This window comes from Aricia agestis, chromosome 10 (assembly GCF_905147365.1).
Source record: "Aricia agestis chromosome 10, ilAriAges1.1, whole genome shotgun sequence".
NCBI lineage: Eukaryota > Metazoa > Arthropoda > Insecta > Lepidoptera > Lycaenidae > Aricia > Aricia agestis.
Genome location: NC_056415.1, coordinates 5638477 through 5656464, shown reverse-complemented (window position 1 = coordinate 5656464; position 17988 = coordinate 5638477). Strand labels below are relative to the sequence as shown.

Below are 17988 nucleotides of genomic sequence, written 5' to 3'. Positions count from 1 at the left end.
GCTTTGTATTTTGCTGTAGTATTTTGACAACAATTCACCAACTGATTAACTGTCAAATCAATTCATCCTCTTCATTCGTTTCGCCATTACCTTAACGTCCGATCAAATTGTTTTTAAATTTTTTATCAAAATAAAAAAGAAGGCGTAGAAGGTTCTTATCAGCTGATAAATGATAAATAAAGGAAACTGTGTTTATTTGATTTTTGGAACAGCCAACAGGGAACTACATACAGGGTTCATGTTACTTCAATTAATTATGTACAATAATTAAAGATATTACTTCAAAGAATAAGTTATTGGTTTGTGTTGTGCGTTTGTGTGGGAAATTGAAAGTTTGAAACTGGAATTTAAGAAATTGTAATATTCCTAAGTCCTAACCATGTCGATTACTTACATACCCCGTGTAACTCAGGTAAAAATTCTTTGATATACAATATATATAATATCAAATATGTTAGTAGTACTTGTTTATTATAAACGTTACTCGTAAATCTGTTACGAGTAAAACGATAGTTTAAAAATCCTACGGTCTTCCGACATTTACTTCAAACAATTTTCCTTTTCATTTTCAGCTCGATTCAATCCATTTAGATGATCAGTTAGAGGAGTTGTTCAAACATTTATTGTTTCAAACAACCAAATATTTTGAGGTATGTATAACTTTTACCAAGGCCACTTTTAATAAACACCTTTATTTATTTCATATTTCTTATATCAGCTATTTTTCTCACATTTTTTTTTCTTAATTTCAGCCAGGATTGCTACAGCCTGTTTTACCTGAGCTAGAATTATTGCTGAGAACATGGATATTCAAATACTCCATGTACAACAAAAAGTGTACATTTGGTCAGCAAATGCTGTCAATGAGATACAAAACAGAAAACTTTACAACCTCCAAGTTGTATTGGTACTATGTGTATACAGTACTATTAAGATACTTAAAAGATAGAGCTCTCTACAGTTACACCTCAAATATCAAAGTGCAAAATGTTTTGAACAGAGTGGAAAAAGTTCAGTTAGTTGGTGACATACTGAATTTTCTCAGATTCATTCAAAGTGGAAAGTATCCTATGCTGATTGATTATATCCTTGGCCTCCATTTGTCTGCTGATAGAATAACAAGAGAAAATCTCAGTGATTTTTCCTGGACTAGAGAATTGCTTTGGCATAATCTTATTGTAAGTTTTTTAAAAGTAATAAACATTGTAATATGTATTTGTAATTTAATGTTTAACCTGCAAGTTTGTTTATGCAGAAAATCCTACATCTTGCCGACATAATAAGTATAAGAATTTCCCTGTGCTTAAAGTATCTCCATATATCAGATTTCATCTAAATCAGTTTAGGGGTTGTTGGGTTAGAAATTAGAATGTCACAGTAAGGCAGAGTTTCTTTTAGTATGGATTGTATCCTATCTCTTTCTTTATCTCTTTAAAGTTTATATCTTCTTTTAGGAATTGACTGGGACAGTACTATCTCTAGTCAACATGTTTGGATTGAGACAAAAGGTGACAAAGCTACTGAGACACATGTGGTGGAAGAGTTATACCCGATCATCTGTTATTTCGGGTTCTTCTGTGATGACCATACACACAGTGTGCCCCTGCTGCAGTAAGAGGCCTATCCTGCCTCATGTTATGGGCTGCTCGCATGTATTTTGCTATTATTGTTTAATGGTAAGTTAATGTAATATTAATTATTATGAACCATTAATAGCATCTCCATCGTGGGTATCACAGACACAATAGATTTTCAATTGTTATGCAGCAGGCGGCTGCCGCTTGGGGATTGATGGGTTCAATGAGTGTGTAATAAGTTAATAACTATGACACATGATTGAAACAAGAAGTTACAGTACATTCAATATATTATTTAAAGATAAGTTCTTTGCTGAATAAGTAATTGAAATTAATTATTTTATTTAGAAAAATTATATAATCTCGATATTGTATTGTAAGTTTTTAAATTGAAGTTACTCTACTGGTGTTCTAAAAGATCTAATTTATTTGTAATTTATTTTCAGGCAAACAAAATGGCTGATGCGGATTTTGTGTGTCCAAAGTGCTACTTCAATGGCAAAGATGTGTGTCCTTATACAATAAGTTCAATAGTTTAATAGTAGAGTTGAGGTTATTGACTTGTGATACAGATAGAGACAAAAAAATGCCTGACGCTAATTTTTTCTTTCACCTGCGCGGCGCACTATTTTGCCACTTATTTCCTCGCGACTACTACTAGTTTCGTACGCGAGAGAAAGAGAAAAGAAGCGTTAGTTCTTTCTTCAAAATTTCTCTCTCCAGTGAACAGAGTTTAGGTGGGAAGTTTGTTATTATATAATTGTTACCAAATTGTTACTATTTTTATAAGCATTTTAAAATAAAAGACAATATTTTTTTGATTGGCACTTTATTAAAAGCAAATTACTATCTAGTTACTCTAGAAATAAACATAATTAAGTTACAGGAATAGTATTTACAAGTTACAAATATTTTACGTAAGTATTTGTCTTTTATCATAGAAACGAGTCCAATTGTAAATTAAAAATAAATTTATATTACATAATACATTCATACTAAGTCAGAAAATAGAGAGCTTAGAACACTCAATACGCCATCTTACGAAATTATCTACCAGTGGCAAAAGCTAACGTACAGAAACAGTTGCACTGATATATCTATGCAAGTGTCTTTAAATAATTTTAAAAGGTTTTAAAAGAGTTTTTACTCTTACTCACTGCAAACCTAACGAGGATAGTCTTGATAAGATTGCTTACCATTTGTACCATTGGCATAAAAGTCACCATGTTAACTTCGATTTAATCTTAAAAATATGTAACTTAATTCTTACTACAGTGATATGTATTATGTAAGTACATATTTGATACAGTAGTAGGCGCCTGCTACTACTAGACATGTATTGGTAAATTATATATTGCAGATCCAGTGAATATACCGGCGTTTCCTACTGTCCAAATCAGTGCCGTAAATAGTCTTTTTTCGCCCTGTGCGAGCTTATAACTGCACCCTTGTTTTTCAACTGGCTTCCAAAAAGGAGGTTATAATAATTATGTTCGGCTGTAGATTTTTTTTACTACATTGAAAAACATCTCTGGGGCGCAGCGGGAAGTACTTTTCGGGAGCAATTCGAAAGAATAAGAGTCTGCCTGGTCTGGCCATTCTTGCGCCCCCCAGAGTCTACGCCCTGTGCCTGGGCACCGGTGGCACCGCCCTATTTACGGCACTGGTCCAAATATGCAGGGTGAATCTTAGTGATCGAAGGGTGAATCACAATTTCTATTCGTCTCGGATTCGAAAACTTTCGGTTACTGGTCAACGCTAGGTGAGGTTCAGCAGTGCGATTGTTTTGAAAGTCGTGTGATATGCTGATTGACACGACTACACGAAAGGCCTTGGCTACAAAGCTCCATCTGGTTGTAAGAAAGTGTCGGAAAGTTGTTTAAATGTTTGACAGTTTTTGAAAACACAAGTCCACCAGGCGACGCTTCGCATTGGGCATTGGGTCCTACCAAACCAAATTACCAAATTATAAAAAGTGGACGCAACCCTACTCACTTAAACTTAGCGATACAGCTGCAATAGCACCATCCTTGCCGAAGCCACGGGTTCATCAAAATTCCGGCAACGGCGGCACCTCCTAGCGGCAAATGAAATATCTCTTCTAAGTGTCTAAACACACTAGGCCGAAGTTACGCGGCGGAAATTCCGCATGATTACGCCTGCAATGTATTTTAAATTACCGATGACACACTATTCCGTCGCGTTCCGTCCGTATATTGTATGCGTTTGACACTGCGGGCGTAATCATGCGGAATTTCCGCCGCGTAACTTCGGCCTAGTATGTTTAGACACTATGAGTACCGTTCCGATTAACGCGTGTCAGGTTGCGGTCGCGAGGCAATGTAGCCAGCTATGTCATGAAGTATTTTCGCTTGCCGTGAAGATCGGAAAGCCGCTTTAACCATCCGATAGCTATCGAATCCGAGCCGTATTGTCAATCGGTCCCCAAGATGTTGTTAATGTTGGTCCTTGCTGTTCCTGACGCTGGCGTGAAAGCCGGTCTCCCAGTCCGCCACGTAGTCCACCGTCCGTACTGAGCCGTCCGGCTCCACCAGGGAGTATTGACCTACAAAATAAGTTACATTAAGAGCCTGTATTTTCATACGCGAATAATTGTAGCTGCTTTGTTGGAAGTAAATAAGGCTTACAGGCACAAAATACCAACCACACAATATAACAGCCTACAGCACACAATATACCAACTCGGAAACGGATCGTAGCCGTATTTGAGCTACTTGTCAATATTTTTGTCGGGAATCGGGATTTTAACGTAATCGCTTCTTCTAGGAGTAGGAGGTCTACTCCGAAGTGCAAATTTCAAGGTTACGGCCAAATGATCGGGCCGTTTCCTACTCGAAAACACTTTCGTTCTAAATTCCGGGGATCGCCGAAGTCTGTCACGTGCCTCCGAGTTTGTCCGGCGACTAGAATAGCCGACAGGGAGCCCGATGTAACTTCAAAGTAAGGCAATTTCTAAACCTCGGTTAGCTTTCGGTCGAATCCGAAGATTTGAATGCGACGTTTCAGTCTTCAGAGTAGGCCTCCAGCCTCCTGGTTCGAACCTCGCTTGCGGCTCGGCGTCAGGGGCGGATCTTGAATTTGTGGGGCCCTGGGCTAATACTGCTTAGGGGCCCTACCTAATTACTCAACTAATTGCTATTTTGACAAGAAACTGTTTTCTGTAGTTATGTAGGTATACTAATCATAAAGTTAATATACCGTACCTAGCGGAATAGAGCAACAATTTCGAGCTGTCAAACGTAACTGAAATTGGTTTCATCTGTGTGTAAAAATATGTGTACATACACACTTACACAAGCATGATTGAACATTATTTCTATGAGATTAAATTGTCATCGTGCGGCACGTGCCGACTGGCCGTCAAAAAAAGAGTACTGCTGTCATGTACCACACGTCTCTTTTTACCACGCAGTGTTACTTATAGTGACATCTCTCTTGCTCAGGCCTTTGTTTCTCTATTCCGCTAGGTATATTAACTTTCTGATACTTATCTATACTAATATTATAATTGGGAAGAGTTTGTTTGTTTGTTTGTTTGAACGCGCTAATCTCAGGAACTACTGGTCCGATTTGAAAAATTCTTTCAGTGTTAGATAGCCCATTAATCGGAAAAGGCTATAAGCTATATTTTATCACGCTACGACTAATAGAAGCGAATAAAGAGAGGAAAATGTTGAAAAAACGGGAGGAAATTATTTGAAAGAGCTTATTTGAACGCGCTAATTTAAGGAACTACTGGTCCGATTTGAAAAATGCTTTCAGTGTTAGATAGTCCATTTATTGACAAAGGCTATAAGCTATATTTTATCACGCTACGACTAATAGGAGCGAATAAATAGAGGGAAATGTGGAAAAAACGGGGGAAATTATTTGAAAGGGCTTATCTCACGAACTACTGAAGGAATTTTTCTGTTATTTGGCACAGATAAGAAGTAGACCACGCAAAGGATCATAGGCTATTTGTGGACTAATTTGTCTGTGAAATATCTACTTAATTTATTATGTAATGTTATGTAATGTAATATATGTATGTATATAATTATGTAACTAGCTGTTTGACCGAGCTTTGCTCGGTATCCGATGAAAATGACATTTTCTAGAAATAATTCCTAGCTAGATCGATTTATCGCCCCCGAAACCCCCTATATACTAAATTTCATGAAAATCGTTGGAGCCGATTCCGAGGTTTATATATATACAAGAATTGCTCGTTTAAAGATATAAGATATGTGTTATGTAATATATTATGTTAAGTACAGGAAGAAAATAGGAAAAAAAAAAAATTTATATGGGTTATAAATGGTAATGTTATACTAGACGTTCCGTGCGGCTTCGCCCACGTAAATTAGATATTTCACAGACAAAGGATCATGGGCATTTTGGTATAAGTCTCAACAGAGATAAAATATATACCATTAGATAGCTTTTAGTGAGTAGGTAAAAAAGTTATATGGCGCCCAGTCCCTAGCAACTGTACTTTTTGAAATAATGTACAGTCAACGTACAAGGCCGGCGTTACCGACGTAGTTTTTGTCGTCTATCTGGTAAGATTTATTTGCGCTTAGAAAGGTTACGAATGTCTTGTCTTAGACAGTACACCTTAGATTTACGCTCACAGTAGTATTTTAACCCCTTCCTCATACTGCTCACCCTTGGACGGCGGAGCAGGTAACGATGATAGAACAGAAAATATAAATATACGATAAGTGTGTGTACAGACATAAGACTGTATAAGTGTATAAATTGTGTTAAGAACTTAAATCCCTTAACTTAAAATCAGGGACAAGAGCATTATTAAAAAAAAACATCCCCGTTTGATGTGTAGGGGGAGGTACCTTAAAAATATTTTTAAAGATCTTATAAACTATTTTGTCGGCATCATTAATATGTGCATTCGTGCTGAATTACAGCTTTGTAGGTCCTATAGTCTCTGAGAAAAACCGCGGACAGACAGACGGTTGGATGGACGGACAGATGGACGGATGGATAGACGGACAGACGGATGGATGGACGGACAGACCGAAACTATAATATAAGGGTTCCTTGTTGACTACGGAACCCTAAAAATAATCATGTTATATTGTAACGTGTTAACAGTATGAAATGTATGAGCGCCGATGTCACTTTTAACATGGACTGACATGGATTTACTCAAAAAGTACAACGAATCTTGACAAGCGTACTATTGGTCATTAATGTACATGGATATACCAATAGCCCAATACCAGAGCCCATACATTTTTGCCCATCATCATTAGTCCACAAAAAATAGCCTATGATCCTTCACGTGGTCTACTTCTTAACTATGCCAAATAACAGAAAAATTGCTGCTCCAGTAGTTCGTGAGATAAGCCCTTTCAAATAATTTCCCCCGTTTTTCCATAATTTCCTCTATTTCTTAGCTCCAATTAGTCTTAGAGTAACAAATATAGCTTATAGCCTTCCTCGATAAATGGTCTATCTAACACTGAAAGGATTTTTCAAATCGGACCAGTAGTTCCTGAGATTATCGCGTTCAAATAAGCCCTGTCAAATAATTTCTCCCCGTTTTTTCCACATTTTCCTCTATTTCTTCGCTCCTATTAGTCTTAGCGTGATAAAATATAGCCTATACCCTTTCTCGATAAATGGGCTATCTAACACTGAAAGAATTTTTCAAATCGGACCAGTAGTTCCTGAGATTAGCGCGTTCAAACTAACAAACTCTTTTATTTGTTCATCGCAGTGTAGGTCCTTTGTTAAATCGAAATTTATAAATTATATAAGAACTGATAATATTAATGTTGACATTGTTGTCCTGTATTTGTTTTCTATATACGACATCCTGGAGAAAGAACGTTCTGCTCCCCGTGTATTATATTTCTCTATGGCTCTGCTTCACAGCTAGAGATCGGCATCGTTAAAAATCTTTAAGATGGTATAGCAGTTTAGGAAAACATCAATATGTTTCTTTTCATAAATTTAAAATTAGCCAAAAAATTTCACTGCAAGAGGTGTAAGACTCTGTCTTAGACTGCAGTAAGTAAGATTTTAACTGAATGCACTCATTAAATGTTTGTCTACGGCATTTGGATAATGCGCCAAGTGCCAACCTTATGATCGATTTTTTTAAATTTTATAATTTTTATTATTGACAATATCGTCTATTGGTTTCAGTTCGGTTGGGGGCCCTCTGTATTCGCGGGGCCCTGGGCTGCAGCCCATTTAGCCTTATAGTAGATCCGCCCCTGCTCGGCGTTCAGTAAAACAAAGCCTTCTGTTTACGATGGTCACTTACTAGTTTCTGCAGAGGGTTGTTGAGGGTGTAACAAAACTACCTAAGTGATACTTTAGGGATTGTATATTGTGTTCCTTATATGCGTCACGAATTTGCCCATACAAATCACGAAAAATATTTGCTCTATCACCGCTGCTAGATACTTTTACAGCGAACTCTATATTATGTACCATCTAGGAAATCGATTCCTAGGCAGTTGACAGACCAACGTCATTTAGTCGGATCATGTCAATTCAATGTTCATCATGTCAATTGTTATCTGTCGGCTGGGTTTGACGTAACGCGAGTCGCGACCAAACTACGTAGGTCCCCCAACTGCCTAGGAATCAACTTCTCTGATAAGTCTGATAGTATTAGGAAGACATACACACCCTAAAGTATTATCACTTAGTTTTCTTACACTGCAGTATAGTGTACCTATAGGTTCTCTCAGGATAATCAGAACCAAACTATACTGTACTCGCCGAGTACAGTATAGTTTGGTTCTGATTATCCTACTACTTTAACGATGTAAACTACTTTAACTATACTGTACCTACTCGGTGAAACATGGCGGTAGCGGTCATTGACTCCCTGTCAAAAACTTGTCATTTTCTATACAAAGCCGCGATTGACAACATCTGACACTTAATTATCAAACGCTGTTATATATAGAAAATTTCAAGTTTAGTTTTTGACAGGGAGTCAATGACCGCTACCGCCATGTTTCGCCGAGTAGGTACAGTATAGTTAAAGTAGTTTACATAAGGCTGGGGGAGTGAAAAAAGTTTGGCCAATAAAAAGACGAACCTTTGACGACATCTCCATCTCGCTCCTCCTTCTGCTGCTTGATGTCGCCGGTGTGCGGGTCATTAACCCCGTACTCGAACGCGTAGCGGGGGTGCGCGTCCTGAAAAGATTGCACTTTAGGGTCAATTTCTTAATTTATTTCAATGCCTGAAATATTTAATTATACCCCTCAAGCAAAAAAATTGAATAAAGAACGTAAAGAACTAAATAAATCTAATGCCTGACGGCCATCAGGAGAATTACCTGCTCGTTTGCCGGACTAAACCATCATTTTGCTACAGTAATTTTACTTAATGCTTTTATGTCTACAGTCAGATATACAAATTTATCTGTATTGTATTTTGGTAAATCAACCGTTAAATGAAGTAGTTTTGTTGATGCAGATCATTTATCAAGACTAATACAAGTGCCCGCAAGTTTCTTTGTAATATTGTAATCTTAAAATGAGTTTGAAAGCATGAATTCCTTGAGATGTCTCTAACCCTTTAGGGTCGGTGTAGACGAGCTACAAGCTATTGACGATATAATTAGATTTTCTTTACACACTGCTCCAAGTCGGTAGGTACTGTGCGTATAGACTATATTATAGTTTATTTTATTTTCCTCCGTGGTCCAGTGGTTTAGAGCGTGGCTCTTGACTCGGATGTCGTGGGTCCTATTCCTGCGTTGGAAACATGTTATTTCCAAGTTTGGCTAGGACAATGCAGGCTGATCAGCGATCGCCTGATTGTTTGACAAATAAGATGATCCATGCTTCGGATGGGCATGTAAAAAGTCGGTCCTGCGCCTGATGTGCCCCACTGGATTGTGAGAGTAAAAGGAATACAGAGTGCTCTTGTGTACTGCGCACACACTTGGGCACTATAAAATTACTCCTGCGTAACTGGCCTGGTTTCAATGAAGCCGGCCACCGTCACCGAAACCGGTGTGGTAGTTATTATTATAGTTATTGCATGATATATTTTTTTCCCAAGAAACGAAATTAGTCATAAAATTTTCTAAATTATTTTGTAATTCTCCTTGTATTTTGGACCATAGTAGAGAAAGAGTAATGAAAACTAATTATGCAGCAGGTATAAAATTATAAAGTTGTCGCTGGCCACTATCACACTATTACTGGCCACATATTTTAAGTAGCTCGTATACGTGATCCTCAGCCATTCTCTCATTATTTCAAATGCAAACATTGATTAATACGATTGGTATTTCCCGTCGAAATAAGCGGCGAAGTCCGCAGAATGTTGGAAAAAAAACAGTCTAAAACGTTAGGCACAGAATTCAGGCAGGAAAGAGTTTTCTAGAGTAAATTGTTTGTATTTTGGGTCACGGACCAACTAACTCTGATCGGCTAATTGATTTCCCTTTACTGTAACAAGTTTTGTAAGTACTAAGGAAATGCAGTAACTAGCCAGAATATATTTACGACTATTGTATACCGTGCTTTGTGGTACACCGATCTAAAGGTTAGTTGGTAAACTAGGTAGAGCGTAAAGTTCTGGGGTAAATACGAACTTAAACCTTATTTATGAAAAATTAGACATTCCGCGCGGCTTCGCCCGCGTAAATTAGATATTTCACAGACAAATTAGTCCACAAAAAATAGCCTATGATCCTTCACGTGGTCTACTTCTTATCTGTGCCATACCTATAACATAAAAATTGCTCCAGTAGTTTGTGAGATAAGCTATTTCAAATAATTTCTCCCGGTTTTTTCACATTATCCTCTATTTTTAGCACCTATTAGTTTATCGCGTCTTTGTGTGATAAAATAAAGCCTATAGCGTTCCTCGATGAATGGGCTATCTAACACTGAAAGAATTTTTCCAATCGGACCAGTAGTTCCTGAGATTATCGCGGTCAAAAGAACAAACAAACAAACTCATACGCTTTATAATATTATAAATAAATAAATAATAAATTATAATTTATAAGTATAGAAGTTTACAGCAAACAATGCAAATAAGTTCTATTCCAGTGACATGCTTACGAGTTACGAGTAGGTATATCCCTTGAATAGCTATTTGCAAAGTAGGTAGCATATAAAGACAGTACGAAAAGTAAATCTTAGAGTCTGTTAAATTTATAGAATGAATGTTAGGTTATGTTAGGACAGTGGCGTAGCTACTAGCTACCGCCGTATCTGATGTACAGCTATCAATTGTACGGGGCCCCCGGGCCAACGCAAACGTGCTTAAGTTAGGTACCCTTCCTGAGGGCCCCCAAACAAATTTTTGTACGGGTCCCATCAAGGCACGCTACGCTTCTGGGTTAGGTTAAACAAAATTCCTATGACTAAGTCTATTGCAATGTATTGAATATTCCACAGCAATAAACCATTTCTATAAGTTACTTGTGGGACTAAATCAGACACCACCTACCTACCTGTCTTGATAAAACACACCTAAAATAGTAGATAAATTAGGTATGTAGGTTTTCGACTTCATACTCCGCTTACGAATCACATAGAAGAACGAATGAGATAATAATATAATATTATGATGTTACTATACTGTACTCACTGTCGCTGTTAAACAAATACTATCCAAGAAATGGAAATGGGCAGGCCCTATTCAAAGAACGACAGATGAGAGATGGACATAGACTGTGACTAACTGGAACCCTATATACAAAACCAGAAGGCGTGGTAGGCCAGCCAAAAGGTGGAAAGACGACATCATAAGAAGTAGCTGGAGTCCTATGGACGAGACTGGCTCGAGACAGGAGGCAAAATTTGGAGGAGGCTTTTACCGCCAAAGGCGGTCCTTATATAGATTAAATACAATAGAAGAAAAGTAAATAAATAAGAAAAAATAATGGAGTAAGGAAATATCAAAAGCTTAAAATAAAATACTGTACTCGGCGAAACATGGCGGTAGCGGTCATTGACTCTCTGTCAAAAACTTGTCATTTTCTATAATATAAACCACAATTGACAATGAAGTGTAAGATGTTCCTAGTCCATTGTCAATCGCGGTTTATATAGAAAATGACAAGTTTTTTGACAGGGGGTCAATGACTGCTATCGCCTATAACTGGCGGTAGCTTTTTTGCCGAGTACAGTATAACTGCTGCATTGCATTCTTATTCGTCTTTGAATAATAATATAAATTACTTAATTATTATTACTAGAGATCGCCCAATGGTCGAAATTCGACCTTAGTTTCAACGAAATTAGGACTACTACCAACTACTACCTATATTTTGTAAAAAAATAATATTGACTATCATTGTTTTTTCAACTCTTGTCTCTGGGACTTAGCTGATCTCAGACTGGCCGTGTAAGCATTGTCTAACAGTATCTTAAATTCAATAAAAAAAACTATAATTTATTTTCAATTTGTCAACTTGTTGTCAAGTTGTCAACAGACTTCAACCATAAATAAATGAGTATAATTCGTATCGTCGGCTCTAAGCTAGCTGAGCTAATAAGGCTCGTCACTCAAAAATCTGTAATTTCTCATGTGTGTGTGTGTTGTAGTGTGTGTAATGTTTTATTTGTTAAAAAAATGTATGATAAAAGCATAATTTCAAAATAATATTAGTTCGATGCACTCCTTCACCGTATCCTACTAATATTATAAAGGCGAAAGTTTGTTTGGATGTATGGATGTGTGGATGTGTGGATGTATGGATGTTTGTTACTCTTTCACGCAAAAACTACTGAACGGATTTTAATGAAACTTTACAATAATATAGCTTATACACCAGAATAACACATAGGCTACAATTTTAACCGACTTTTAAAATGGGGGAGGTGTTATGTTCGTTTTCTTATATTCAACGATTACTCCGCCGTTTGTTAACCGATTTTCAAAATTTTTCTTTTGATATATAGGGTATCATCCCAATTTGGTATTATATTCACAAAAGTGGTGATCTGATGAAGGATCCATAAGTAATCGAGGGAACTCCTCAAAACTTATAGGGAAACATGTGGTGACTTCGGTTTCGTGAGAAGTATTCTAAGCATATGCTACTAACAAGTAAAATTTTGCACCGAGATATACCTGGTATACCGTGGTTCGGAAGGTGCTGTGAGAACTCCTGATTCTTTATAGATACAAGTTTGGGAGTTTCGGCGTTGTTTTAAGAACAGAAAGCATATGCTACTATGCAAATTACATTCATCATCATCATCATCATCATCACTACCACAATAGATATAACTCTGTCTACTCTGTCACTACCATATTATACCATTTCATAGTCTTTTAGATCGAGACTCGAGTTTGTCAAGCGATAATTTTAAAAAATCTATACCTACCTAATATTATAAACCTGAAGAGTATGTTTGCTTGAACGCGTCAATCTCAGGAACTACAGGTCCGATTTAAAAACTTATCTCAGTGTTAGATAGATCATTTATCGAGTAAGACTATAGGCTATATTGTATTATCACGCTAAGACTAATACGACCGAAGAAACTCAGGAAAATGTGGGAAAAACGGAGGAAATATTTTTTATGGGAAAACGTACGGTTTCTGTAAAATTCCTAATTTACGCGGGCGAAGCCGCGCGCGACATCTAGTAAACTATAACTGTGCAAAATTTCATGCACCTATGTTTCCTCATTTTTCGTAAAAAGGGTTACAAAGTTTTTCGTGCGCGTATTAATATTATGATACCTGTCAAACTCTTCATTAAATTGAAGTTTAATAATCGTTGAATTTCTTTGAGTGCGGTCGTAAGTAACATTTTTATTATAAACTTGAGGTTTTGTTCTTAACTTAAAGTTTTGCGACCTGCCTCCTAGTTTGGACCATATTAAAAAAAAAAACTAATGTAAACAAACTATCAAATTCTTAAGTAATGTACGTTTTAGGAAGTAGTAAAAACTGGCTAATCACCGTTTTTGATTGACGGAAGTTAATGCGAAAATGAGTGTATGTATATTTTGTAAATCATATTTTGTGTCGTAAGAAACCTGTTTGTTGCTGACCATTGCGTCACCAAAACTGGGATGTGGTAGCATAGAACAAGTGACAGAAATAATTGGGATTATTTTTTACATAAGCTAATTGTCAGTAAGTGCCGGTTAAAGCGATTGAGTTGATTGATCGGTTCAAATCTAGAGCAATGAACCGATTATACATCAAGTGAACTTGACGAATAGAAAAACCCAAACTTTGGATCTATTTCGTAATTATTTTTCCGATACTTATCTTAAAAGATTTTCCTTTTGATTGTCGCCTAATGTATAGTTATAAGTACTATTAAACAAACTAGTATTATAATTTTTTAATTTTACTGTTTGTATGTTTGAATAAAATATAGCTTCGTGACAAACTCGACAGTAGTCCGTTGGTATAGAATTATAGAGTAAGTATAGAACATAATTTATGTTCTATACTTACTCTTATTTGGACGGACTTAATTGAAATTTACCAGGCTAGGGAGAGTAAGCCACGGCAAAGGCAAAGTTTCTTTAAAATTTGGATTTCAAATTTTTACATAAAAAATAAATCTATTCTGTTAGCTCGTTGCGTTAAGACAAAATACCTATTAGTATTATTATATTAGTTAGTGCGAGGCCAAAAACTAGATTTCTAAAAATAGAATGTGTTCTTTAGAAACGAAGATCAATATTAAAGTTATTAACTTAACCGAATCACATAAATTATCATTGCGCCACCTACTCAAGTCTAATTGTCTATTATTAGGTTGAAGCTTTTTTTACGAAGCTTTTTGCAGTAAAAGCTCTAAGTGCGCCATGCTTAATTGAAAGTAAACGCGATTGCAATGACATTGAAACAAGAAATTGCGTGAGAATCCAGTTTGAAACACCTCCATAACCATTATTTAATCATAAAGCTACGAAATTGGAATTGTTAAGTAATAACAAAAAGTTGTCTCAAAAATTGTAAAATCATAAAACTACCTTCGCCTGTAAGAGCTTTTTTACTTAAAATTATAATTATTGTTTTTTATGAAAATATTACATGTTTGTTAGTTCTACCGTTGAGATCCATACTTCCGTACTTCATATTGTAGAGGTAAATGCGAAAGTGTGTCTGGTAAGGAGATACTATGAGTCCCGGGAAAGGACATAGGACACTTTTTATCCCGGAAAAATATACGATTCCTGCGCGATAAACGAAATTTGGCGCAACGAAGTTGCGGGCCACATCTAGTATTTAAATATGTATTTACGATAGCGGTTATTTACTTCTGTTAATAGCGGCTAGTTCATGTAAATATCTTATATTTTTAAACGAGCAATTCTTGTATATACTACTCCAACGATTTTCATGAAATTTAGTATATAGCGGGTTTCGGGGGCGATAAATCGATCTAGCTAGGAATCATTTTTAGAAAATGTCATTTTATTCGTGTTTTATCGAATACCGAGCAAAGCTCGGTCAAATATTATGAATTGTTAAATAAATCTTTCTGATGTCTTTTATAATACGTCTTCATAATTTATGTTAATAATTGGCAGGCAACCCCTACAGCACAAGAATTTCTTAGTGTAGGGGCTATAATAACAAGATATTCTATGAAATAACAGCTTTATAATGTTCTTTAAAATGTTATATATTTATTTTTCTGATGGCAATTAACTAATTTATTATTATTATTATTATTATTTATATAGCCGCTTAAAACCCCTATTTTTAAATGAGAATAATAATAACGAAAAATTCATATCCATACTATATACTATAATATTATAAATGCGAAAGTGTGTTTGTCTGTCTGTCTGTTACCTCCTCACGCCAAAACCTCTGAATCGATTGCTGAAATTTGGTATGTAGATACTTTGAGTCCCAGGAAAGGACATAGGACACTTTTTGTCCCGGAAAAATGAACGGTTCCTGCGCGATAAACGCTATTTGGCGCAACGTAGTTGCGGGCGTCATCTAGTACTTACATAATTCTCCAAGAAGTCAGTGTGAACATTTTTAGACGAGTGTCCTGCAGAGAGCTTCGTCAGAGGAGCTACGGCGACTGACACTTGCTGAGAAACCACTGGCGAAGAGTACCCCACTCGGTATGCCTGCTTGTTCAAGCTGGACGACGAATATGCTGATGAATCAGATGAAGCATACTGTGAGATCGCAGGTGCAGCGTACTGCACAGCTTGTGAAACATACTGCGTTGCTGGTGCAATATACTGAGTTGCTTGTGAAACGTGCTGCGTTACAACTGGTGCAACGTGCTGTGTAACAACCGGTGCAACATACTGCGTTGCTGGTGCAGCATACTGCGTTGCTGGCGCAGCGTGCTGAGTGACCGCAGAATATGCGTGTTGATTGACAGCCTGAGCGACCACAGGTGCTGAGTATTTGGTAATAGCTGGTGCAGCATGCTGTGTCACCGTTGATGAGTGCTGGACGACAGTAGGAGCAGAATACTGTGCAACCACTGGTGTGGAGTACTGCTTGATAAGAGGTGCTTGTTGAATAACAGGAACTGAGTACTGAGCGACCGACGGGCTCGAATACTGATTTCCGATCACAGATAACGATGATGCCAAATTGGATCCACCAGAAGCATAATTACTGGATGAGTATTGGCTGTACACTGGAGACGATACGGCGGAATTGTATTGTACAGCTGGCGCCCTATAAATTTGGGCATTTGCGACCGGCCCCTGGTTGTAGCTGTTGTAGCTATTATAGCTGGACACTTTCAGGTCCGGGTGAGTCGTGTACTGCGCGCTGGGAGCTGCAGAGTATACTTGAGAGACCACAGGGCCGTCGGACTTCGTGTAGGAGTTCAGAGAGGCCTTAGCATAGGATCCACCAGTGAATATAGATTGCTGAGATACCTGGTTTTGTGGCAGGTATGTTTTAGCCGGAGATAAAGTGAATTTGGCTTGCAGCGGTGCAGCGGTAATCTTGGCAATGATTGGCGCTTGGGCATACGTCGGCTGAGGAACGACCGTTCGGGTTGACGACGAGAGTCCCTCAGATGTTGTGTACCCGTGCTCCTCCTTATGAGCTACGAACTGCTCTCTCAGACCAGCAGTGTTAGCTGCAGAATATCCTCCTTGGTACAGGTTTTGTGCATCGTAAAGCGATTGTGAGTAGTCATTGGAGTTTGAGTAGTCAGCGTTTTCTACGGAAACGATTCCTTTCGTGGTGAGTTGGACCGAGGGTGCGTCGTAGTTGTAGCCGTTATCACCGCATCCTTGGGTTGACTGTAGCTTGCTGAGGTGGTAGTTAAGGTCGGGATCGTGATAAGCGAGTGCAGTCGACAGGCAGGCAAAGGTTAGGAGTATTATCTGAAACAACACCTGGGGTCAGAGGTAATGATAGGGCCTGCTTAGTCAATAACATAGCTTGCTTAGAGCATAATAATTATGTCCTTCTATGCTCAGGTTTTGTGGGCTAAAATTGTCTTTACAAATATCAAGATCTCATAGCATTATATGTACGCTACCTAATGTTTTTGTAGGCCTAGAATCTAAATCCGGTAATACCATATTTACTTAAGAGTTCAGATTGTAAATATTTATAAAAAGTCGCTTAACCAAAAAAGGTGATGCATTTGAAACTTAAAAATAATCTAAAATACTAATTTTTAAAAACAAACACTTGCAAAGAAAATATTATGTACTAATGATAATTTTTATGACACTAATTAAAATTTAAAAGGTACACACAGAAAAATGTTATTAAATGGGTACCTACCAAAATAGTGTCAATGTTGAAAAAAAAATTATAATTTTTAATATTATTATGTTAAAAAATACTACATACTTATCGTAATAATTACGTAAGTACAACGAAATATTAAAATATAAGCTAGATAAGATAGAGCTTTTAGTATTTTACATTTTTTTTACAAATTACAATCTTAAATGAAAACCTACAAATCAAAACTAGTTAACAACATTATAATTAATAGCACTAACTGATTAATTATTATTATAATTATTAGTAATTAGTAATTAGTCTAATACTAACCGTTTTCATTGTCACTCGCACTTATCGGTAACTTAGTACACTCACTTAAGGACTAATTGCATTTGGCAAGCCGCACTTTGAAATGAGAGCAAAGTGTGCCCGCAAAGTCTTATATACCGAACACATATGTGTAAGAACGGGTCATACTTTTTTACATTCGCCGTCGTATATAGAGGGTGCGGCCCCATGACTCTATATTTCAAGATTATAGATCTAGTGCATTTAGTCTCAAATTGCGTGGACTCCGTACTTTGCCTATGTACTCTATGAATAATAGTAGTAAGAACTCCTATAGATTTCGATGTCGCTAGCAGATTTCATTGAATTATTTTACTGTGTCATTTTTTTAGTGGGCAAGTTTATATGCAATACTCAAGATTTTCTACTCAGACCTAAGTTAATTTAATCTCAA

At 37.0% G+C, this 17988-nt stretch overlaps 2 protein-coding genes across 2 annotated transcripts; one reads left to right on the top strand and one right to left on the bottom strand.

Annotated features, from left to right (window-relative positions):
- Positions 1-219: 219 nt before the first annotated feature.
- On the top strand, positions 220-2396 carry LOC121731411 (peroxisome biogenesis factor 2). Its single transcript, XM_042120823.1, has 5 exons — positions 220-412; positions 573-650; positions 753-1178; positions 1455-1676; positions 2024-2396. The coding sequence occupies exons 1-5, from the start codon at positions 380-382 to the stop codon at positions 2114-2116; spliced, it is 852 nt and encodes a 283-aa protein (XP_041976757.1). The 5' UTR covers positions 220-379; the 3' UTR covers positions 2117-2396.
- A 1621-nt stretch (positions 2397-4017) lies between these two features.
- LOC121731403 lies at positions 4018-17647 on the bottom strand. The gene is made up of 4 exons (XM_042120810.1): positions 17577-17647; positions 15536-16891; positions 8665-8764; positions 4018-4143 (listed from the first exon to the last, which is right to left on the bottom strand). The coding sequence occupies exons 1-4, from the start codon at positions 17583-17585 to the stop codon at positions 4034-4036; spliced, it is 1575 nt and encodes a 524-aa protein (XP_041976744.1). The 5' UTR covers positions 17586-17647; the 3' UTR covers positions 4018-4033.
- Between the last annotated feature and the right edge of the window lie 341 nt (positions 17648-17988).